At 36.1% G+C, this 25,901-nt stretch overlaps 1 protein-coding gene across 1 annotated transcript; it reads right to left on the reverse strand.

The window, feature by feature from the left end:
• Positions 1–15,072: 15,072 nt before the first annotated feature.
• On the reverse strand, positions 15,073–17,614 carry LOC145682232 (E3 ubiquitin-protein ligase sina-like). The gene is made up of 2 exons (XM_081753815.1): positions 17,431–17,614; positions 15,073–15,854 (listed from the first exon to the last, which is right to left on the reverse strand). The coding sequence occupies exons 1-2, from the start codon at positions 17,612–17,614 to the stop codon at positions 15,073–15,075; spliced, it is 966 nt and encodes a 321-aa protein (XP_081609941.1).
• Between the last annotated feature and the right edge of the window lie 8,287 nt (positions 17,615–25,901).

Below are 25,901 nucleotides of genomic sequence, written 5' to 3' on the forward strand. Positions count from 1 at the left end.
TGCGAGAATGTACCATCCTCGGGCATCGCAGCTCGCAATATCTATCCCTGTATGAGCGTGAGGTATTATTCCGCAGTTAATTTTATGGAATGAAAAAGTGACTGATTAGACGTATTCCTCATTTGTCTGCCAACACCATAATTAATTTTCTTTGCGCTGGTCATGTTGGAGGGGTCTTGCACGCGGGTTGTCAGGTGACCAATTGTGCATGTTCTGCCTATTAACCTCCCCATTTACGTAGAGGTCAGCTTCATCTGAAAAGAGTATTTGCATAAAAATGTTAACCATAATTACTCACTGCACTTGGCGATCAACATCGTTCTCGTGGAGATGTTGCTTCATTTGCACCTTGTACGGATGCACTTATACACGCGCAGACCCTATGACTCAACCCACATTGCATTAATAAATGACGTGTGCTCCTCTGGGGCCACATCGAGAAAGAAGTCAGCACTGCCGTAGGCGTTGCTTCATCTGTAGCTGTCTACGATCGTCCGCTACGACGTATGTCCACGAATGTGCCCGTCTCCTCAAATTTAGTTAATTACTGTGACAGTGCAACATGTAACACAGTCACATTGTGGATGATTCTGTTTGCAATCGGTAACCACTGTATAGGCACTCCTCCCGCTCCGCAGTTTGAATATTTCGATGCATTCCTCACGTGCTAACGATATGAAAATGAAATCTTTAAGTTTTACGTCCCACGGTTATGCCGGTTAGGCTAAAGGAGACGGTGATAATGAGAGATGAGTGAAATGGTGGAATGAAGAAAGTGGGAGGAAACGGGAGAACCCCGAGAAAACCCACGAGCACGGTGTTTGTCCACCACAAAGTTCACTTGGCGGAGTGCTAACGGTATGGTTCTACATCTAGAAGAAAGAGGTAAATACAACGTTCAATTGGCAATAACTTTTCACCAAATTAAGCTCCATGGAATCTGATTGCATATTTGACATACTGAGAAAATTCTAGCCCGTGGCCATATATATATATCACATTACCCACCAGTTTATAACAAACAAATTTAATCCAAAATGGCGGCCGTCTGTGAGAGTATTCCCAAACGGCCTAATGTGTATCACCCATCTCACATTCAATTAAACTACACCCGTGTAGAATTTAGAAAGGAACTTCGTATGATGTATACAGGGTGTTTCGAAAGTCTTCTGACAGAGTTACAACAAAACGTAAGAGGAAAAACCATTTCTAAATATGTTGTTTTCAATCTAAAGTGAACACTTTTTAAATCGGAGGAGCCGTTTGGGCTGTACTCTTTATGCGCCCAATGTGGAATGAAAATGCAATGTTACCATTTACCTGGACCCACAACATATGTGAATGAAGTTACTGTTTGAAATGGGGGCTAGCCATCGACATTTTAGCGTAAAAATCAGTAACTTCATTCACTTATGTTGTGGGTTCAGGTAAATGGCAACGTCGCATTTTCATTTAACATTGGACGCATAAAGAGTGTACAGCCAAACGGCTCATCCGGTTTTGAAAATTCCTTCAACTTACATTGGAAACATCATATTTGGAGACGGTTTCCCAATTACATTTTGTTGTAACTCTGATAATAATCGAGTTACTTTATGTCAGGGGACTTTTGAGACACCCTATATATCTTATGGAATATATGTTTGATGTCCCTATAACTGTAGTATAATTTAGTTTGTTTAAATTTACAAGTTATTACAAGTAGATTCTGACTTACATGCGTAAGAGTTTGTATGTAACTAACTAATGAATTCTATTTCATGAAATTTACATTGAAATGTTTAACACAAAATCTTTTATATTCATGCTTAACTTAGTGACTTTGCTTTGGACTGCAACTGATTATTGTACCCCATTACTGCTTGAGAAGAAAACCGATGTCCGAATCTTCATGTGGAGAAACCAAAGAACTATTGGAATGCTGAGGATTGCAATCATTAATTTCTACACTTCAAGGTGCGTAAATTATATCTAGGTATATTCTGTGTTTATTGTTATAATTACTATTACTATTATTGGGTTTAGAATCAATCAAGTACTTCATGATATTTTAGAGGGATCAACATGGCTGCCAGATAGATAAATATTTGAGCGTCAGGCCCTTATTTCTTTTCAATTTTATATTTAATCAATGTCTATTCCCCCTCCCTCATTATTCCACCAAATCGTATTCCAAGATCATCAATTTTCAATACTCATTTGGGACTGTCAGCATACACAGCATAACCGTAGGACGTAAAACAAAGATTTATTTTTATTTTTCGTTTTCATGTCTTTTCTTCATAGCTGTGAAAAATAACGCCTTCAACATCATAAATTTGTATGCTACTTGCCTGCATTCGAGCACAGTAATCAACTATTTGGACATTACGAAGCAAAGCAGGTCTACGTTGCAGTTAGCATAGTTTTTGAAAGGATGTGACATAATGATATTGGTGTTGCGATGTTCAGCCTAAACAGTGCAAGTAAATAAATCTGTAACAATTGTATTGGTGTTTAGCTTACATGTCCTCCAGACGGGCCATTTTTTTTTTTTTTTACATCTTGTTACTTCTACTCTATATCAGGGGTCGCGGTGGCTCAGTGGTGGAGCGTTCACCTCTGGTGCTTGGGGTCCTGGGTTCGATCCCAGTCCCCGCCAAGTGAACTTTGTGGTGGACAAACACCGTGTGCGTGGGTTTTCTCGGGGTTGTCCCGTTTCCTCCCACTTTCTTCATTCCACCATTTCATTCATTACTCATCATCACCATCTTTTTTAGCCTAACCGGCATAAACGTGGGACGTAAAACTCAAAGATTTCATTTCATTTCTACTCTATATGAAGTATATTCTGAGGTTGTGTTTTTGGGGACGTGGTAGCTCAGTGATGGAGCGTTCACCTCTCCTGCGTGGAGTTCCTGGATCGATCCCAGCACGTGCCAAATGGGCTTTGTGTTGGACAAACACTGTGTGTGGTTTTCTCGGGGTTTTCCCGTTTTCTCTCACAGTTTTCATTCTACTATTTCATTCATTCTCATGATTATAGTCTCCTTTAGCATACCCGGCAAAATCGTGGAACGTAAAACTCAAAGATTTCATTTCATATAAACTTTGGTGCAAAGTAACCCATAGATGAAGATATTTTGCACCACATACAAAAAAGTATGTTCAACATACTAACATAATGTTTGTTTGCAATGTTTTCTCTCCTGTATTTATACATTTCACTTTTTACACAAAACTGCATGTGTAACGAATTTTTGTTACGAAATTCGAGACGAGACATAGCTCTTCCAATAGAAACAGATACAGTTTTCGAGACGAGACAACTTTCGCGACACCTTTGCGAGAGGTGACAGTCTCAAATCATTTCTCGTGCGTACCACTAGCCCATATCGTGCGTTATCAAAAAGCATGTTAATGAGAAATAACAACATGTAAATACAACATTTTTGTTTTCATTCTTCAGTAATGCATTATTATTAACCTCAGTATTTTATAGTCCATTCTTAATCTTAAGGTGATATATAATTAAGTTTTGAATTCGGTTAACTTATTTTGTTTCTCAAATTGTATTAAAAATGTATGTACAAACATGTTTATTTTCATTCTTGAGTGCTTAAAGTCACTATAGTTATTAAACATAGTAATTAATATTGTACTCTTAACGTTAAAATAATATACAGTTAACTTTTGAATTCAGTTAACATTTTTCTTACTGAAATTGCTTTAAAAAGTATGTAAAAACTTTTTTTATTTTCTTTCTTGAGTGCCAAAAGTGATGCACAGTTATTAAGATTAGTACTTTATACTCTATTCTTAATTTTAAACTGATAAACAGTGCGTTTCTGAATAAATTATGTCAAGTTATTTGAGTGACGAACACTGGTACAAAACCCTAACTACCACTGGAACATTTCGATTTTGAGATGACTACTACCGGTGCAATACAAGGGATTTTAAAATATTGTTTTTCCTTCAACGGCTATTCGATTTTGAATTCTGACTACATGGTCATATATAGGAAGGATCAGTGTCTCTTTCCAACTATGGTACAGCTCCGACCGATTCACGGTGCTCACAGAAGAGACAAAAGAGTATGTTTTCAACCTTAAAGTAACGACCACTGGTGTTTTTGCCCTTTTATGCAAAAGTAAGTGGGTACCCCAATGGGGAAGAGGGGTACTATGCGGTACCTAATTTCTGCATTTTAGATATATGGAAATACATGTGTCTAAAATGTAAAGAACTGATATTTGTTTACCGAAAACTGCAACTCGGTAAGCCTTACGGATACCGAGATATGGGAAAATAAAGAGCGACACGATATGTATGTGGGGCTTGCATACTTGAAGGTATAATTTGGAAAATGAATTCAAATATGACTAACGGCTATCAAGATATTGTCAAATAAATAGAGGACCAATACAGGTATGGGATTTTCGTATTAGATGATAAAATTTCCGAAACCGGTCATGGAAAGTTAATAAACACCAGTAGCAATTCCATCTTCAAGTAATTAGATATTTCCATGGGGTGTTAGAACATCTTACAGTCTACCAAGATTAAATTTTAAAAGCTTTTGAAAATATAACTTGACATTTGTAAAGAGTATTAGAAATATGTATTTACCTAAAACTTGCAGCTAGTACATCTAACATATAGAGAAACACCGTGAAATAAAAGAGTATGAGATGTTGAAACTTCGGAAAAATTATTGGTCCCAACAAAATTAAATAAGATGGTATTTCTATGGGTTAAGTGAGTACCAAGTACAATTTCGATGGAAAGATTAGTTCTAGGCTTTCTTCAGGCAGTTCCAAAGGTTCATCGAGCTGTGTAAAAGAGTGAAAATTCCCTGTGAATATCTAATATAGTAACCAAAATATAACGAGTCATTTATTTTATGACGTAAAAATAGAGATCTTTAAGGATTTGTACTTCTGGGTCTTTGCTATAAGAAAGAAATTCAAAAACCTACTGTATATACCTTAATATGCAATTAAATCAGTGAGGACACAGTAACTTAGTGGTGGGGTGTGTACCTAGTATGTTTTGCAGAAACTACACTGGAGTATTCTCTTAATCCACAGAGATACGATCACACTTAACTGCCGATTTAATCTTAAAATGAAATTAAGGCAAGTGAATGTTGATGATAGAATTGATGGAGTGTAAAGGTGGGAGGAAACGGGAGTACCCCGAGAATACCCACGAATACAATGTCGACTACAAACTGACTTGGACACGGATCAAACCAAGGACCCAATACACCAAAGGTACGCACTCTACCACTAAGCCACCGTGCCTCCACCCATTTAATTGTCTATTAAGGTATATACGGTAGTTTTCTGAAATTTCTTCTTCTTACAGCAAAGACTCAACAGTACAAATCCATGTGGGTCTCCATTTTTACGACGTCGTAAAATACATAATTATTTATATCTCGGTTGCTATATTAGATATTGACAAAGAATTTTCATTCTTTTTGTACGCTAGGAATTATCACGCTTGGATTTACCCGAAGAAAACTTCGAGCTGAATTAATCTTTCGATCGGAATTGCCCTGACGAGTGTGAGGTACTCACTTAACCCATATAAGTACCATCTTATTTAACTTTTATTAAGACCAAAAGTTGTTTTATGAAATTTCAAGATCTAATACTCTTTTATTTCACGGTGTCTCTCTAGCTGTAAGATGTACTGGCTGGAAGTTTTGGGTAACTCTATTCTCTTTTCTAATACTCTTTACAAATGTCAAATTATATTTTCCAAAGCTTTTAAAACTTAATCTTTTTAGACCCATGATGTTCTAAAACCCCATGGAAATACCCAGTTACTTTAGGATGAAATTGCTACTGGTGCTTATTCAGATTTCATGATCGGTTTCGGAAATTTTACCACCTAACACGAAAACCCCATAACTGTGTAGGTCCTCCCTTTATTTGACAATATCTTGATAGCCATTAGTCATATTTTCATTAATTTTCTAAACTACTGTCAAGTATGGAAGCCCCACATACCTATGGTGTTCCTATTTATTTCACCATATTTCAGTAACTGTTAAACGTACCGACTTGCGGTTTCGGTAAACACACACCTGTAACGTTCTTTATAAGTTTATTAAGATATATTTTAGAATGTTTAGAAATGGGAGGTCTGCGAATGCCATAGTACCCGAAAACCCCCATAAGGACGTGTGTGTAGTGTATTGAATTGAAACTACTTTTGAGGTTGTTGTTAGCCCTCAGTAATTACGTTTTCGAAACTGCACAATCTAGTACGCAAAACTCACACTTCTATGGTGTTGTCCTTTATTTTCCCATACCTCGGTATCCATAAGGCTTACCGAGTTGCGGTTTTCTGTACTAAACAGATATCAGTTCTTTACATTTTAGAGACATATATTTCCACATATCTAAAAATGCAGAAATATTAGGTACCCCATGGTACCTCGAACGCCAGTGGGTACCCACTTACTTTTGCATAGTAATACATTTCGAGTTGTTCAGCATCAACAAACACTTTTTTTTAATTCATCATTTTTCTACATGAAACCCAAAAGTCCATACCTGACCGAACAGATTTTGTCCATTTAATCTAAAAAATGTTAAATATTTTAAAATGTAACATTTTAAATATTTTTGGATTTTTGTTTCAGGTATTTCATGCATCAAAACAAAACCAGGATTCTGCATGAAAGACAGCGAAAAGAAGCAGTGTAATTTGTGGCTAAAAGCACGTCCTTTCTGAAGACAGACCCGATTGTATTTACATTCTTTTGTACAAATATGTAACCTTAATAAATACTGCTCCGCAAATTATTTCTTTCTTCCATAAATTAGAATAAATGTATGTCTGTTTAAAGAAAATGTTTGTTAGCGTTAAGTCCTTTCAACTCTTTTTCTCTGTAAATAAGAACATTATACCTTGCAACTTTTTTTTATCATTGTGCAATTCCGATTGGATAAAGTAAATCTGCACGAAGCACTATTATTTCAGTCATACATTAATAACTAATGTATTGTTCTGTGAATAAGGTAATGGTATAGTGAATATGTTTTAACATAAAATCTGTAACTCAGCTTTTCAGTAGTCAACTTTATTGAGAATCCGAAGAAAGAAAGAAAAAATGTTGGACTTAACGAATTTTAAAATTATTTTTGTTCGAATTCTGGACTAATCCAAATTATCCAGAGATATCATTTATGTTGCTCTCTACAGATGTATCCTTTCTCCAAATCGTATGAAAAGGAGACTTCATACATCGCTATATTTTGTATGTACTATGTTTCGTATTTATTTAATCACTTTGTACCTTTCTCTAGTGTTGACAAGGCCGTAAGTGTCAATCAAATAATTTAGTGTTTCACTCATGTAACCTTGTGACTAACGTACGTCCTGTCGGTATATATATGTTACTGGGTTCGATTAGCGACAAACAATTTTTAGTGTTAAACAAATGCCAAAATCTACACGTAATGAGATACGATGATCTTTGCCTCATAGACAATACCAAGCAACTAACGGTACTGAGTGTGGTTGAGTTTACTAGTGGTATTATCTGGCTAAAATCAATGTTCCGAGAGATATACTTCTTTTTGTGCTCTGAATGCAAACTTTGATATAACCGTTTTAAATTATTGTACATCTATCTATCTATATAGCTATATCTATATCTATCTATCTATCTATATATGTATATAATTGTAAACTAGAAACTTCCGAGTAATTCTGAGAATCATCGCTCTTTCTTTAAATAATGTATGAGACTATTACACTGCTCGTTACTTAAAATGTTGAACTAAGAAGGATACATCCAGGAAAGTCCAAATTTGCAGAATGTATAGAGCAGGGAAGGATAAATATGTTTGGTCGATGGCTGCACAGCTTCTCATACCTGTGAACTCCGCCAGCTACAGTTGATGAGCTGTGGCATTGGATCGTAAGACGCATGGCTTACCATACCAGAAGAGAACATCCTCTCGATGTCTCGCTGTGTTACAGTCGTTCTGGTTGTCAATGTTGGGTCAGTTCTGCTCTGCTATCACCACGTTGTCACACAGCGAATACAGCGGTAAGTTTAACCCTTAACGTACCAAGCCTAAGTCGTCAAAGTTGTTTACCAAGCTGGAGTCTTCTGGGGACCCCAAGTATTATTTTAATTTCTCAACATAGTATTGCAGAGGGTTACTCCAACTATTATTTTTTGGATGTCTAGAAGCATACTTAAGTTAAATGAACATTGTTGACGTCAAATATTATGTATATTTGAACACTATTCAGTTCTTCATACAATTTCATACTTTTGTGTTCGTAAATCTGAAACACAGGTTTAACAATGGAGTTTTTACATTTTGAAGTGTTTTTTTTTGGTATTTTTTTAAGAAACGCATCGTTGATCTAATCATGAAATTGATATCTCAAAGGGTTGCAGGATACATATAAAAATCGAGAATAAATTGATTCTTATAATTGCGGCAGTATCACCAAATATCACTCTCTGGGGTCCCTAGAGTACCCCGCTTGGTATGTTAAGGGCTAAGCATATTCGACACTTACTATTAGATATCGGCTTGGGAACTTTGGCGTAGCTACCCTGTCTCCTTGAAGTTGCATTTTTAATGGCGAGTACTGTTTAGGAATCATCTTGTGAGGGAAAACGTTTTCAGCTGACACCATGTTTTTAATTATAGCGTCATTTAAAAAATAACTTATCTGTTAATTAAAATGTGCAGAGAAGTTATTTCTGGAAAATCCTATTCACGCCTCTTGTGGTAACAACTTCTGCATTTTGGAAGATGATATTATTAATAATAGAAATTAGAAGGATGGGAAAAAAATTGTGATGATTTTCGTATGTAATGTTTCAAACTGAACGTGTATCATTATCAAATTCCTGCTAGTAGCAATACTACGACATATTTTTTTTAGTTATAAGCAGAATATTCAAAATACTTTAAGTTTTATTGTATTGCATTCTAGAAATGCTAATATGCCTTTGCTTCATCGTGATATTGAAGACAGTATCAGCGCATGAACTCCAGTATTTGATTTGTTTCTTAATTCTTAGTGGTGCATTGTAACTACAATAAACACTTATAGAAGACCTAACTTCTGATGTTTACCATACATCAAATCTAGTTCTTACACACTAGTTATAATATAAATAATATATTTAACCCTTAAACGGCCAACGTGAGTCCAATGGACTCATCGTGTATAATAGTTATCCACCTGCAATTTATTTCTTGCTCAATATATGTCTATTTCTAGGTATGCTATCGGTAGGTAATGTAAAGTGTGAATACAATTCGGAACTGAAAAAATATACATTAGGGTATGTTTTAAAATTACTTTTCTAATTTCGTAACACAAAAGGCCAACATGAGTCCAATGGACTCACTACTACTTTGCATCATATATTTGAGTTCCCAGTGGAAATATCGGTACATTTGTCTTTAAATTATTAATTACAGTATATGACACGTTTGTATCAGTTGATTCTTGTTGTGGTTCAGGTAGTGGAACTGTTAGTGTATGCTACTACCAACGTAAGTTCAGAAATGGCAGCTTCTTTGAATATTGTGTAAAAAATTCGCCAGTTTTTGGAAGATGAAGACGAAGACATTATGTGTAGTGAACTTGAAGATAGCGGAAGTGATTGGGAAACTGAAACATTAGAAGTTTCTGATACGATTAGTAATTCTGAGATTGATGATGATGGGAATAGGTACCAAAGTAATGAAAAGATGTCTATGCAAAGGACGGAACCACATGATATAATGAATCTCCTCGACCACAGAAGACGAAATCTCAGATCTTCGTCAGATGAGAGTCAATAAGGTTCTTTTCTCTAAATAAAAAACCTCCCTTAGAGGCTCTGTTATTGTTTACTCAAGACGGTGTATTGAAGACTATTGTTCGGTACACCCATGAAGATGCAGTATGTGAACACAGAAAACGCAACATGCAGAAACGGTGGAAGCCGGTCGATGAGAGAGAATTGAAGTGTTTACTTGGAATTTTGTATACTACTGGTCGTCTCAAAACCAAAGATCTGAATATAAAACTGCTATGGTACAAAACGTATGGACCACCAATATTTTGCGGTGTGATGGGCAAAAACAAGTTCAATTATTTGTGCATATTTATCCAATTTGATGACAAAACAACAAAAAATGACAGAAGAAACAAAGATAAACTGAACGAAACAAGATGAACTGAACTAATACGTGAACTTTGGGAAAGAAAGAACCAATGCTTCAAAAATCACTATGACCATGGGGAAAATTTGGAAGTAAAAGATAATATCCAATGTGATAATTATTTCTCAGATTTTGATCAAGCCAAAACATTGCTTCGCAATGATCTTACACTAGCAGGAACAGTGAAAAACCAACGTTCCATCCGAATTCTTACCAAACAGAAGGAACGAAGAAAAGTCACCAATGTTTGGTTTCCAGAAAGATTTTACACTTTTGTCTTATGTCCCTGAGAGAAACAGATCTGTAATTCTTCTCTGAAGCATGCATCATTCTGAACACATGGACGTAAGAAAAACAACCAAACCAGAGAAAATATTGAATTATAATGAGACTAAAGCTGTTGACATGTTAGACCAATTGGTCCATGAATATTCATGCCAAAGAAAGAGCAACATATGACCATTTACTTTTTTCAGGAATATGCCTGATGTATGTGCTGTTGCAGCCTATTTCGTCTGGAGTATATTACATCGTAATCGGAAGATTTCCAGAAAGGAGTTTCTTACTGCAATAGCAGAAAGTCTTATCCAGCCACATATTAATAATAGAAGTGCTGTAGGTCTTCACAAATCAATCTAGTCTGCGGCTGCTGAGTTCAACAATAGTGATGTTACCAACGTAAAGTTGGAGAAAGAAAGAAGAAAAGATTTTTTACTTGTTTGATGCGCGAAAAGAACGAATGCAAAGGCAAACATGCATGACCTGCAGAAAGCATGTGTTTTCTGAACATTCGGTTGTACTTAGATACTGTAAAAAATGTAAATCAACAAACAAGAAAAACGAACCATGTTCTTCAGTAGTTCCAGAAGATTATGAGAACATTCCAAACAAACAATTGCATTATCTACATTGTTTCTAATAACTTACAGTATTTTGAAAGAAACGTTTCTTGAAAATCAGTAGTTTGCAAAAGTTGTCCCTACTAAAATTTAGAATTAAACTATCTTTTATAGAATACAAGAAAAATAATTTAAATTTCCACCAAAATTTTACGTCAGATGGCAACACTGACGAGCTTTGAAAGCTGTAGAGATACGTGGTTGCTTTACTTACATATTCCGTCAGAAACGCTTAAAAATACTATACGAAATTACACTTCGTATCACAATATAAGGTCAGATAACCCATTATGAACAGTGTGAGTCCATTGGACTCACCTTGGCTGCTTATGTTAGGAAAATAGGTTGGCCGTTGTAGGGTTAACACACTCAGTGTCTTCCTTATTACGCTTACTCATATTAATGTTTTAACAGACATTATCTATAGAAAGACGTAAGAATAATGTAAGTAAATTGGTTTGTTATTTATGCAAGAAAACCTCTTAGAAATTCAAATATTTACAAGAACGTGTTCATCATATCAAGTATTCAATACTTCAGTGTAGAAAGACATATCTTTTGCTTAAATACATAAAGAAATGATAAAATATTTAAAGTAGCAATGTAACTCTTAAGGTCAATAAATTAAGTAGCAGAATCATGAAGAACTAAAGATTGCTTAATTTATCTACTGATACCAACATACATTCTTGTAAATTTTGCTTTAATTTTAGTAGTCTTATAAAACAGTACCTTAAATACTATATTATTACGTAGGCTACAGAAGGTCTATCTTCTGAAGCATGATAATACTTGAATTCATGTTATACAATACATAGCCATCCAATATTGTATTTGATCTTACTGAACTTCCAGAACCTATAGAATATGTTTTCAGTTAGTACATTGCGCCTTTAGCTTTTCGATAGAGTAACATATTTGCCAAAGGTTTATCTTTAGCATATTTGGTAATTAAGAACACACTGACATGAATACGAACTCCATAAATTAAGGAAACCATTAACATACACGCGTGGGCTAGGACACACTACAAGAATAGGATAGGAAATCTACCCTGGGGGGCTTATCGTGATACTTGAGTCAGTTAGTTCTGTAAGTACAAGAATTTTTCATCGTATTTTTCAGCTTTAATAATCGCGCCCTGTGATAAAACTTGATCTTGAGCCAACACAATAATATACTTAGCACAATGAGAGGTTTATTCAACAGCTTCTTTTGCGTTGCGTACATTATGATTTTTCACTGTAGTACAATGCTATCGAAATTAAGACAAACGAATCATCAACTTCATATGTGTATTGCTTTTTTATTTATTTTTTTATTATCTGACGCTAGTTCTGTAACTTAATATTGAGATAATCATTTTACCATCAAGTGTTCATTTCAATCATCACGTTTCAATGATTTCTCGATGCGATTTCGTTCAGTCTCCTTGCCGAACGCGTTTGGTACTAGTTTCCGAAATTGAACAAAACTGACTGTTTTAAAATTGCGTTACACTATTTCGTTTGAATCTGAAGCCTACCTTTAATTAAAGACTAGTACAAATACCAAATTTAACAATTTAAATCGTATTTATTTCAATGGCACAATATGTCAACAATTATAAAAAACAATATTGAGTAATTATTAAGAAATGACGTAATATATACATCGAAAACAAAATAAAGAAAACAAGCTAATTAAGGTCAAGATCTGTCTTACTACTACACTCGTCTTTGGGCAGTCAGTTAGACATTTTTAAACATCTTATTGATTCGAGAAAAGTATTTTCTGAAATGGGCTGTGAACATTAGAAATGATGTTTTGTATTTATATTTTACAGTTAAGAATACACCTAATAATTTACTGTGTTATGTTCGCTAATACACGTTGTATTGTCTTAATCAAACGCCATACAAAACATCCCCGAAATGCCTCCTTTTTATATGGTACTGAACATGTAAAGGTAAAATTTATTAATACAATTTGCACTCCATGATGTTTAAGTTCCATAATTATTTATTACGATGTAATTGATGTAATAAAGTTACAACGTTATTCAACTTAGTGGTTATACTACATAGGCAGCAAAAGTAGCTTATTAATGCAAGTAGATCGTGATGCAAGCATTTATAACATGAAGACAGTGAAGAAACATCGGAAACTTAAATACATTCACAATAACTAAGAGTTAACAAAGTGATTCCGGGTAAGGTTGAATCTTGTACATCAGATGTCAGAATTTTATTACTAACAAAGGGAGTCTCAAAAAGAATACCTGACTTTAAAATCTCGTTGTTTTTATTAATTGTTGTTGGCAACATTGTTTTTGCATGTTTTGTTATCAGTGATCATTGAGGTTATGTTTCGATACTGTGCTTTTCTTTTTCAGGTCAGTGTTTGTAGAGTATCGTCATGGAAAAATACAGTACGGAACAGCGAGTGTTGATTGTTAAAACTCGCTACAAGAATAAGAAGGTTTCGCGGAAACTGAAACTCCGTACGATTCTTGCACAGCACAACAATGCATCAAATGAATCAATCCATTGTTCGTAGTTTGATCAAGAAATTTGAAAGAACCGGTTCAAAAGTAGACATCAAAAGTCCTGCACGCCCTCGAAGTGGCCAGGAAACTTCGTACGATTCTTGCACGACACAGCACTGCATCAAATGAATCTACTGTTCGTAGTTTGATCAAGAAATTTGAAACAACCGGTTCAACAGTAGATATCAAAAGTCCTGCACGCCCTCGAAGTGGCCAGAGTGAGGCAAATGATGCTATTGTGCGTGATTCCGTTACTGTGAGGCCGGGAAAATCATTTCGCTGTCGCGTTCAAGAAATTCACATGTGTCCATCAACGATGCTCAGAATCTTAACAAAAGATTTCACTTACACCCGTACGGAGTTCGGTTCATACAGGAACTTAAACCAGTAGATTATGGTAAACGACGATAATTTGTACAATCGATTCTGGAAAAGGAACGAGAGAACCATGGTTTCACGGCCTTGTGAACAAGCATAATTATTCCATTGTGTCGAATATGGAGATCAGAGAACCTAAGAGTAATTCACAAAAAAGACATGTATCCTCAGCGAGTTACGGTTTGTTGTGGGATTTGGAGTGGGAACTTAATCGTTCCTTAATAATTTGAAGATGAATAAAAGGTGAATGGAGTTCGTTATCGTGTGATGTTCACCGCTTTCCTTTGGCGCCGTTTCAATCAAATTAACATCTTCAATTTATGGTTCCAACAAAACGGCGCAACTTACCACACTTCAGGAGACACAATCGCTCTCATGCAGAAAAGTTCTCTGACAGGCTAATCTCATTACAAGAAGACGAAACCTACCCACCTCGATCTTGTGACTTTTACCTATGAGTGTACGCTAAGTCACGAGTTTACCAGAACAAACCACGTAATCTGTTGGAACTCAAATAAGAAATTGGACGTTTCTCGACGAAGTTGATTGGAAAATGTGTAAGCGGGTGGTGGTTAATTTCATCGTACGAGCGATCGCGTGTAGGGCTAGTAGAAGGGGGTCATATGCCTAATATTGTGTTTCACCTTTAAACCTCAACATATTCTGAAGGTGTGCTTTGTTTGCTTTTTTTCAAATAAATAAAGTCGATTTATAGTAGATTTAAATTCTTTAAATTCTTTTTGAGACACCTTTTGTAATGCCATTTCTCTTGAGTAGCAGTGTCATTTTTTCTGCGAATGTATGTAATTCTAGAACGTTTCTATTTCGATTATTTTCTTTTTGCTGAAGCAAACACTTGAGATAATACAATTTTCTTTGTGAGTGAGATTATATTAATATATCGCATAACATTTCGCACTTCATGTACTAAAATTACATGTAATAGAGTTAGTGTGTAATACGTACACATATGAATGAAAATTGATTCCTAGCAGTTTAAAAATGATGCTCTTGTTACTGCACCTTCAATCGGCCTTCGTAATTGAAGAAACTTATTTATGCTTATTGCGAAAAAAAGTTATTAGGGTTCATTAGAAATGGTTAGCTTCATGTGCAGTGTAGTATGCTCTCCTGAAATGGTTAGACACTTCTTTTCTTTCCGCAGTTTATCAAGCGATGTTCTCAATGGTGGAAGGGAATCTTCGAAAGTAAACGTTTCAATATTCCTCCTTCCCCGTTTGACCTCTAGCTCCAATTTGCACTTGTATCTAGCGTTTCCTTTACAAAACATTCGGAGATAATAGAAATACATAATATCTCCGTCTCCTTTTCGCTGTAGCACAATGTACCATACGTTGTCAGCCTTAATTAACATGGTTTCATGTTTAAGCTTATCAAAATCAACTTCACGACAAATATCATAATCTTGCTCTTTTACTTCTGCATCAAGTCCGATAATACCATGGCTGTTTCTAAAATGATCAACAATGCTATAAAAATCAAAACATTCATTGCGACATCCTATAGGGCATGTAATAGGAGTGAAAGTGCATTCTCTCATATGATTATTTAATTGATCTAGATTCATATATCCTATAATGCAACCATATTTTTCATTCAGGCATGGAAATGTAATTGTCTTAACAATCTTTTCTAGCATATGGTTATTTGCAGAACGGCTACGATTAGACTGACAATAATCACATCTTCCCCTTCCGTCAGGTTTACATGTATTGCAGAAAGTATGTCCTGATGTACACATGCGAATAGGTGGTGTGTAATACTTATTACATCTACGACATGTCAGAATGTCATATATTTTTTTCATATTTTCTCCATCACCCATATTGCTTGAAGTTTCAACTGGAAATAAAGATATTCATATTTACAAAACAGTCTTAATAAACTGAAATTTATAATAGCTTGCGAAGAATGACTTTATCGCTGAGACAATTAGAATTATACGTTGGTCAGTCAGAAAGTTAGTTGCACTCCTTCGTAAATAGATGTTCGGTCAAAGGCTAGTTTGATGAAACTGTGGTAACACTGCAGACATGTAGTTGTATCGTGTAACATAACTGATTTCACGAGGCAAGTGGAGGTGTTCTGATCAGTCGTAAACATATCTTGGCAGCTCCAAATTGAAAATGCGTGTGTTGATTCGTTTTTTGTGGGCGAAAAGGTTTAACTGCACTGAAATTTATTAGCAATTGCATGAAGTGTATGGTGAAAATGCAATGTCACATCAAGCTATCGCGAAGTGCTGCAATATGTTTGAAAATGGACGTACAGGTATTGACGATACTGAGGATTAGGGAAGGCCATCAACTGCGACAAATTCGGAAATCGCAGCTCGCCTGAATGAATGCGTTTGGTCCAATGAAAGACGAACTTTCAAAGCGACGATACCACTCGGATGACGAGGTGAAAGCTGCAGCCCAAGGATTGTTATGGGCATTGGAAGAAATTTCTTTGCAGAAGGCATAGAAACAATTGTACCACGACAAGTGCTTAAATAACAAAGAGGGTTACGTTGAAAAGTAGCTTGTGAATGGAACTTTACGATACAAATAATAATATTGTAAAATTTCTATCTTGTTTTATTTCCTTAGGTAGCGCAACTAACTTTCTGATTGACCCTAATAGTTAAATAAGTCTAACAAAATAGTAATATAGGCAAATGATGAAAACATATTCAGTTTAGATCAACTGTTGTAAATATATAAATAGGACACTGCGTCTTTCACCTCCTCTCAGTGTATATGTTCTTACATTTTATATTTCATAATGACGATATATATGTTCTTCTCGACCTCTTTCATGGCTATTTGATTAGTCCTGAGAACAAGGCTCGATTTCCGGCGGGAATTGTGTAATTTTGATTTATGTTAAGCTGTAAGTCGACTTTTAATATAGCCTCGCTTCCGAAAGAGACCCTAAATAATAGGGTGGATCGAAAAAATATATATATTTCGAAATCGATAACGGCTCACACGGAAAAAGTTGCCCACCCATAACAGTAGTTCACTGATTTTTTTTACATCTTTTGGACGATATCTTCCGGTGCCACAATCGGCCTAAAGTAAAAGTCAACATAGACAACACGCTTACACAGTATGTAGACAGTTTGTTTTATCCTCCAATATGGTCCGGAATTAGCATAGTTCTCTACATGATCGTTCTTCAACTTTATGTGCTGTACTGATATCACCAATATGTGCAATTCTTTGCTTATTTTAACTATAAAATGGCTTAAAATAACCCAGAGCTCACTACGAGGAGGTGACTGCACATCGAGCTCCGCCCACCCAGTAGACAACAGACATGTTGTTAAGACCTAAGTTTTCGATGACGAAGACTTGTTTCGACTCAAAAGTGGGAATATGTTTCCTGGACAGCAGTCTTGCTCAAATGAAACCGTCTCTTTCTTGAAATTCACCTTTCTTCTCGGACGCTGCAGTAACTTCTCGTACCATCCTTTCCATGGCCTGGGTATGGCATGGAAAATCCGTTGTCGACTTAGTTGCTACTGCTGCACTTTTGATGTTTTCTTCTACTTCTTGCGATGTAAGTGCTTTAGTCAAGGTCGGTTCGTTGACTTTGACGGAAGACCAGCTTATCATATCATTATAGTTTTCAGTTTAAAAGTTAATGTCAAACTGTCGAATGGATTTCTTGGGTGCCATGGCGCGGGCCTTTTTTATTCGTCCCATCCAAGAGCCCGAATAACTTAAGAAGAGTCGGTGAGCATCGTCAGCAACATATTTTCAGGTGTGCGAAAAAGCCATTTGTTTGGAGCACCGAAAAGACTATTTTCTTTAGGTTATCCGGTTAAATTGCTGCGGATAGCTGGCCCATCTTCCAAACGTGTCGCACCCCGTTACTGCAAGAAGGATGCAGTCGAATCGCGAACCACATCGGTGCGTAGACTTTTACAATGAATTTGACAAGCCAAACTAAAGAAGGATTATGCGACCCTTCGCTTACGTAAGGGCGCAGGATGCAGCATACCGTCGTTAGTCACCGGGAATGATTCACGGGGCCGGGCTTCAGGTCACGTACACTTGGTAAGCAAATTCCAGTCGACACAGCTCTGCACAGTTTCATCAAGTAATTTTGTTCAGTTGTCATCTTTTACTTTGTCATAATCGTCCAGCAAATCAAGCAGTACTGCCTGGTAAGATATTATTGGCTTACCCTCACATGAGTTGAGTTTCTACCCTATTGGACCTTAGTATGCCCTTGGACCAGTGTCCATCCAAATGTTGAAACAAGTGACGCAGTAGAAGCTCGTTACAATGGAAAAGACACACTAGCAACTGAATTTCCCTTCGAAGTCTTTTTCGATACTGACAAGGCTACCAATGTGTTTACCGATGTTGCCTGCAGTTTCATCGCAGCTCGTTGCATTCGTTGTTGAAAAGTACGCTTGTTTCGCCTCCGGAAAGTCTATTATGGCTGTCGCGGTGTCAAGTCCGGTATCTGATAGTGGTGTGGCAAACTGAATACTCAGTGCGCACATGCGAATCACACACATTTAACCTCAAAGAACGCCGGTTCCGTAAACACTCAACAGTCAACACGTTAATCGTATCGCAGGTGACACTACTGCACTAAAGCAAAGCACATCCCCTCGCAGTAACCCAACCCCCCCTTCGGCCATGTCATACATTCAACATGAACTCACCCACTACCAGAAACAAACAGTAACTGTATCGTTTTGCGCTGATGCGCGCAACAATGGACTTGAGCTTCCATTCATCGTTCCTATTCTTTTCCAGGTTCGACGTCAATAAATGCCTTTTTATTGTTAAAATAAGCAAAGAATTGCACATGTTGGTGATATCAGTACACTACATAAAGTTGAAGAACGATCACGTAGAAAAATATGCTACTTTCGAACCGTATTGGAAGATAATACAGACTGTCTACATACTGTGTAATACGTGTTGCCTATGTTAACTTTTCCAAAACTTTAGGCAGATTGCGGCACCGGAAGACATGGTCCGAAAAATGTGGGAAAAAAAATCAGTGAACTACTGTTATGGGTGGGCAACTTTTCCCGTGTGAGACGTTATCGATTTCGAAAAAAAAGTTGTTTTTTTCAATCCACCCTACTAAATAATAATCAAATCAAAACCCAATCATATCTTTTTTTCATCATTTCTGGAATAGTTGAAAATTGAAACAGTTGATAGATGTGTCTTCTTAATTGTTATTGCAAATCAAACCTTAACAGAAAACAGAAGACTTTGATGGAGTAAGTAATTCTCTTGGTATTAACCCTTTTATTTTTTCTGAAAACGTCCAGGAAAAACATGGTTATCAGGTTACGTGAATGAATGAGTTGCGTTGATTGTGAGTTTAACCTGCCTTTCAGCAGCGAGGCTATATGAGACAGAACCTACTGATTAACGTAGAACTCAAACCACATTAGCTCCCGCCGGGAATCGATTACGTGAATAAAGTTGGCCCAACCACTTTCTCCGAATTCAAAAGTATTCGCACTAGAAATTAATTCCAAATTTGTACCGGATCCCCAGAATTAATGCTAGCTTCTTTAAGAAGTTTGAGAAGGAGCGGACCAAGGACCGGGCAACCCGCGCAACTGCCCGGGGCGCCACAGTTAAGGGGCACCAAAACGAGCCTCAAAAAATCATCTTTTTACAGAGATTTAGGATTTAGATTTCTGGTCTTTCGGCATCTATGGCCATGTTAGCCCGTCACGTTTGAGGGATGACGTCCATAGGCGAGCACACTATCTGGAGAAAGGGAAGGAAGAAAGGACTGGGGAAGGAAGGAAGCGGCCTGGGACCTCTATGTTAGGTACCACCCAGGTATTTGCCTGGTATGAGCAAGGAAAACCTCATTCAGGATGGCTGGCTTGAAGAAGCTTTTTTACACTTTCTCGACCGAGTGTCCCCACCGGGAATCAAAACCCGGACCGCTCGCACCGAAGGCGACAGCGTTAGCGACTACACTACTCGGGGCCACTCATCTTCTTCCATTTCACTATTTAAGAAGAGAGGGTCATAGTACTTGAGGGGCAGTATCAACAAATGGAGACATTTAATGTAGAAGAAAGAGGGAAGGGGAAGTTGGTATTATCTGTAGCGGACCATGTTCTTTGGGAATTTTTTCCAGGCAATGAATGTTTTTGGATCTTATATATGTTAGTCTCTTAAAGTGGTAGTGGAGGGGAAACAGTATGTACAGCACTTACTTTTGATTTCTTAGAACGATAATGCCGCGCCAAACTGTCGGCCTTTGTTGAAAGAGATGTGAAAGAGAGTTGTGTCTAAGAGATGTTATTTCGTTACATACATTCTTGCTAAATCATTTACTTCGACAGTGTTTGCGAATGTACCACTCTGCTACAACATAGGAGGGAGTTAGAAGCGGCACAGCGAAAAAAAGAAAAAATCAGCGACTACCTTTGAATCTTTCCTCCCGCCGCATAAAACATGTTCAATAGGTACATGTGAAATGTACTTATTGATATTTCAGGTTATTAGAATAGATTGTTTCATAGTCATATATATGGTAGAATGACTCCTTATGTTATTGAAATAACAAAATAATAAGCTCCTTCGTGGCTAAGCTGTTAGCATACGCGCCTTTGGCGTGGGAGACCTGAGTTGGATTCCCGGCGGGAGCTCATGTGGTTCGGATTCCACGTTATTCAGTAGGTCCACGTCTCATATAGCCTCGCTGCTGAAAGGAACGCTAAAGTCAAAATCAACTCAACTCATAACAAAATAATTTACAAAATAGTTGTAATCACGTCATTATTACTAATATTCAACATATGCTGTTCGATATTGTTTTTGTTTATACATATTGGTTCATAAATAATAATAAAAAACCACAATGTAATTGATACCATTCATATCGTTTATTTGAGTGCTAATTTTTCTTTTAGGAAAATTGTTTTAAAATATTAAAATCTCTGTAATAAAATGTAAAATATGAGGTAGGACTACCGGGGGCAGCAATAAGTCACTTTGCCCAGATGTGGTTTGCCCTGGTCCACCACTAAGTAAGAGTACAACAAAAGTGACTGACCCAAATACACTGACCCTACAATTTTCTCCGAACCTAGGAGTTATTGCAAAACAATACACGATTCCCAGAATTATTGTTCTCTCGTTTGCTTTTGTGCTTTTGTTTCCGATTCAGATAGACTCAAGGGTTTCTTCAGCTGTATACTCTGACTAATTGTTGGAGGGAGTAACCATGAATGGAAAATCATTAAGGGCGAAAGCCATTTTGGACAAAAGACCGCAACGAAAGATACACTAACATTTTCCTGCATAGAATGTTAAATGAGAAATGATACACTCGTAAGCACGTAAGGATGACGTTAGAAATGTGTGACACCTATTCCTTTTTAAAATAAACAAAAGAGAGAAGAAAACCATCAACATCTTACCAGGTCTTCAATTATTGGTAACTTCATATTTAACTAATAAGCAATTAAAAATATTAACCGTTTAGTATGGAATCGAAAAATTTTGAATAACTCTACGTTTTTATCTTTGAGTTAATCCGTTGGGGCTAAATATTTTATGATAGGTCCATGAATTTGTGTGGGAAGGGGTGCCTTAAGAATCATTATTGACACGTCACGTGCTGCAACTGAGAAACTTCACTGCTCCACTCTCTTCCGATAACCTTTTCGTCTTTACGTACGATTTTTATGTGTTGAAATATTTATTAATTGTAATCTTTATCATCCCCTCCCTCTCTTTCCTTTCACCATACCCTCCAGCAGTTCCCTCATAATACAGTTCCTTCTTAGCCAATGTCCCAATCGGTTTCTCTTCCTCTTCATAATAATAACTAAAATTGTTATTTCCTCCACCATTTCTAACACTCTTTTCTTTGTTCTTCTGCTCAACCCCGCTAATACTCTCCATTCTTCTCCACACCTTCATTTCAAAAGCTTCCAATCGTTTCATTTTGAAAGCCTCAACACCATCATTTTTGCGTAATGTTCATTTTTCTGACCCATACAGTACAATACTCCACACGCATTTTATGAGTCTTTTTTTCCCACAAAATAGCATTTTCTTCCTCCTAAAACCTTATTTCGCCATTCCTATCATTCCTTTAATTTTACGTTTACATTTATTACCATTATTAATAATACTACCCAGGTATCGAAAACTAGTTACCTGTTCTGTTTTTTCCCCTCTTATTTCTATATTTCACATCTATTACGTTGTTCCAATCAACATGCCTTTTGTCTTTCTACTGTTTATTTTCATCCCATATACTTCAATGCTCTTTCTGAGATTTTCTAACATCTGATTTTCTCTACAGATTACGCAACAAGCGCCATATCACCTGCAAACCGAATACACTACCACCTACTGTAATGTCGTCTTCATTAGGTAGGCTCTTTGTCACTACCTCTTCTAAATACACATTAAATAATGTTTGCGAGAGACAGCATCCCTGTCAAATTTCCCTTCCAATTGCATTCTCCTCTGTCATTTCCTCCCCGATTCTAACACTTATTTGTTGGTTCATATATAAGTTTCTTACGAGTCTTCGATCTTTCCATTCCAACTCAACTTTCTTTAGAACTTCAAACAATAATTTCCAATTCATGCGGCCAAAAACGTTTTCTAGATCAATAAATACTACATACACCTGTTTCTCTTTTTCTATAAACCTTTCACCGATGGCTCTTAATAATCCAATTGCATCTCGTGTGCCCTTACCTCTCCTGAACCTGAACTGTTCGTCCTCAACTTTTTCATTGGTTCTTCAGCGTAACCTTTTATTCAGAATTCGAAGCAAAATGTTTGCTGCATGCGATATGAAACTAATAGTTCTTTAATCCTCACATCTCTTTGAGTTTGGTTTCTTAGTCACTGTCATCATGGATGACCGTCGTGAGAATTTTTTTCTCTCCACTTTCCTGTTTCATAAAATTTCATTACAAAGTCGGAATATTTTTTTCTTGCTCTTGTCTCCTATATTTTTAATGAATTCGATTGCTACATTAGCTATCTTGGTTGCCTTTCCATTTCTAATCTCGGATATAGCGTTTTCAAGCTCACCCTGAAGAATATTATACCCAACATCATCCTCGCCTACTTCATTTTCTACTTCAACATTTAGGCTACACAGTCTATGCCTACTCTCATATAAGTCTTCAACCTATTCTTTCCACTTCCCTATGACGGGTAAGACCTCATTTCTCTTGCTGACTATCTTCCCATTCTTATTTTCTACTGCCATCGTAATACTCCTTTGTTCCCTCCGAAGTTCCATAGATTTCATTTCCTTGTATATACATAACATATATTTACAATTTAAATTGTAATGCTATATTTGCAAACATTACATAAATAGTTTAATTGTTATTAATATTTTTACCAGGTGTGCGATTTCTGTTTTTCGAGCATAACTGCATGAGAAACATGCCTTCTTTGAAAAAAAAAAATATTTCGCAGAAGTATCATTAATATCACCATAACCACAAATAATTGTGTTTAGTTATGATATATACGACTCAAAAAAAAGTTTAGTGTCGTACTTACCTGGATAGTGTCCTAGCAGTACTATAAAATTTCGAACTAATAACAATATCACTTGAAATCTGCTTTTCTTTCTTTTTTATATATAAATGTGCTGTTTTTAAAGGATTTTCAATGCGAAGAAGAAGTAAAACTCCATGAATATAGACGAGAAAGAGAGAGGAATACCATTGTTTTTCATGCTTACAACCTCTCCTCTGGGAAGATCAGCCGTCATCAAATGAGCTGAATTTTTAAATTGGTACTTTTCCTGAGATTTGTGAATGCGATAGCTGCAAATTTGCATATCATTTATTTATTTATTTACTTTTGTATATACTAACATACCGTATATTCATTACTTAAAAAGCGGAAGAGTGAATTCCTAGTTTTTATCCGTCCCAGTGAACAGAAAAAATCCTCTGAGAGAATACGCACATCTTTTTTTGTTAATCCTGCCCAAACTGGGACAGTTGAGAACCTTAAAAACCTCATATTGTAAAAAACACATCTCTAAACTGATTAATTCACTACTTCAGATCTTTTGTACCTTCTTATTTATCTGTTACTAGACAGCTAACCTGAAAAGCAATATATCACAATTGTCATTTGCAATAATTAATAATTATATAGTACTGCTAGGACGACCATATTTTCAACATGGAAAAGAGTAACATACATAACCAAAGTTGCATCTCAAACTTATTTGGGAACTAATAAATAATTTCTCAGTTGATGTATGAACCTTTATTCATTTTTTCTCTCTTTCTTCTTTTTATCATCTTTTACTCACCTCGTTTCTTTAGAATTTCCTGGAACGTCATTGTAATTATTGTATATAAAGTTCGGTGTTCAATATAAGTTTGTATATTTTATACTGAGTATTTCTGTAATCAATGTATGACATTGTATAAGATGAACCCTATTCTTTAACATGATAATGTGTCCAGTGGCGAAGCGTAATCCCATAAGTAGGGTAGGCCCAACAAAACAATAACACAAGTAACATTTAATGTATCATAAAATGCTTAGAATTACAGTCAGAATTCTATTTTCCTTATTGAGTTAAACAAAAAAGAAAAAAGTATCAAATCAATATATTTTAAACAATATTCTTAGCTGTACGTCTAACACTGTTTAGAGTTGAATTTATGTGCAGGTATACATAATAGTTTTTTTTGTTTTGTTTTTTTTAACGAGAAAGAATGAATATATATGAGAATGAATCATTATAATGTTATATTTCCATTTAGCACCACTACAAATATTTTGAAGTGCAGTTAACAGAGCTATGGGAGTCATAAATATGTTAAGCGGGGCCAAGTCATTAAAAATTCTCGTACAAATATCTATTTTTTTTCTATTAATAATAGCATTTTGTAATGAGGTTTGGAGGAGCCACGAAAAGTTTAAGGGGTCCAGGTCCCCTAGCCTCCCTCTGCTTGAGGGTCTGTGCAGTTCCTACCTTCGTCTGTCTGTAATTTGCAGCAAGAATGAGGGCAATTTCCTCCTCAGTTGCTATTTTCATAGCCTGCATATTTGAAAATGGAGGGAGAGGAAAAAACAGTACATTCTTACAATTAGCTGTCAAATTTATTGGATAAGCGTTTATTACTTTATCACTTTAAAGTAACTACAATACTACATTTAATTAATGCATCACATGATAATGACTTTATTAGAAATGTTAATGATCAGAAAGAACTTTGAGTTAACGCAAGATATTTAATATTGTATTCTATGGAGTATATATATTACAGAATTTTCACATTTCCGGAAAAAAGTTAGCAAAGTCTCTCCCGAAACAAGCAAAGTACCCCAAAACGAAATCGTAAATACCCCACTGATTCTATGAAATAGAAAATTCAATTAAAATTACACACAAATATTATTATTTTACCCTGTACGGTAGCGTTTGGTAAATTTATATATATGTTTAATGTATCAGACTTATATTCTACAAGCTATTATGGTCCAGGCCCCATGTAGGAAAAAAAAATAGCTACTCTGAATAACTCCTGAGAGTATATACCTAAATTAAATAAGTTATCACTAACAGTCATACATAATTCTTAACCGAAAATTTTTACTTTCTGCTAAAGAAATCATTTTATAACATATTACCATTGAAAGATGCCTTTAACGCTAAAACTTAACTCCCAGAGGCGAGCTTTCGCACCTTCCCAAAAATGCGTGCAATTCCGAGCAATAATAGCTTCGCTCCCTGATCAGCATAGCAAATAAGCCTGCCTAGCGAGCTAGTGAGGCTCAGACGGAAGGGACTCCGAGTGTTTCTAACCCACTATTTTGTCACTGCCAATTTTGTCGCGGTGGCTCAGTGGTAGAGCGTTCGCCTCCGGTGCTTGGGGTTCCTGGTTCG

This window comes from Thermobia domestica, chromosome 3 (genome assembly GCF_964235325.1).
Source record: "Thermobia domestica chromosome 3, izTheDome1.hap1.1, whole genome shotgun sequence".
Classification (NCBI taxonomy): Eukaryota; Metazoa; Arthropoda; class Insecta; order Zygentoma; family Lepismatidae; genus Thermobia; species Thermobia domestica.

What these genes read in the sequence shown, in the direction of transcription:
- LOC145682232 (XM_081753815.1), bottom strand. Translation starts at nt 17,614, where the DNA reads ATGATAAGCTGGTCTTCCGTCAAAGTCAACGAACCGACCTTGACTAAA. An exon ending in TGCAGCGTCCGAGAAGAAAG is followed by an intron (nt 15,855 to 17,430) that starts GTGAATTTCAAG and finishes CTTTATTTCCAG; the next exon opens with TTGAAACTTCAAGCAATATG.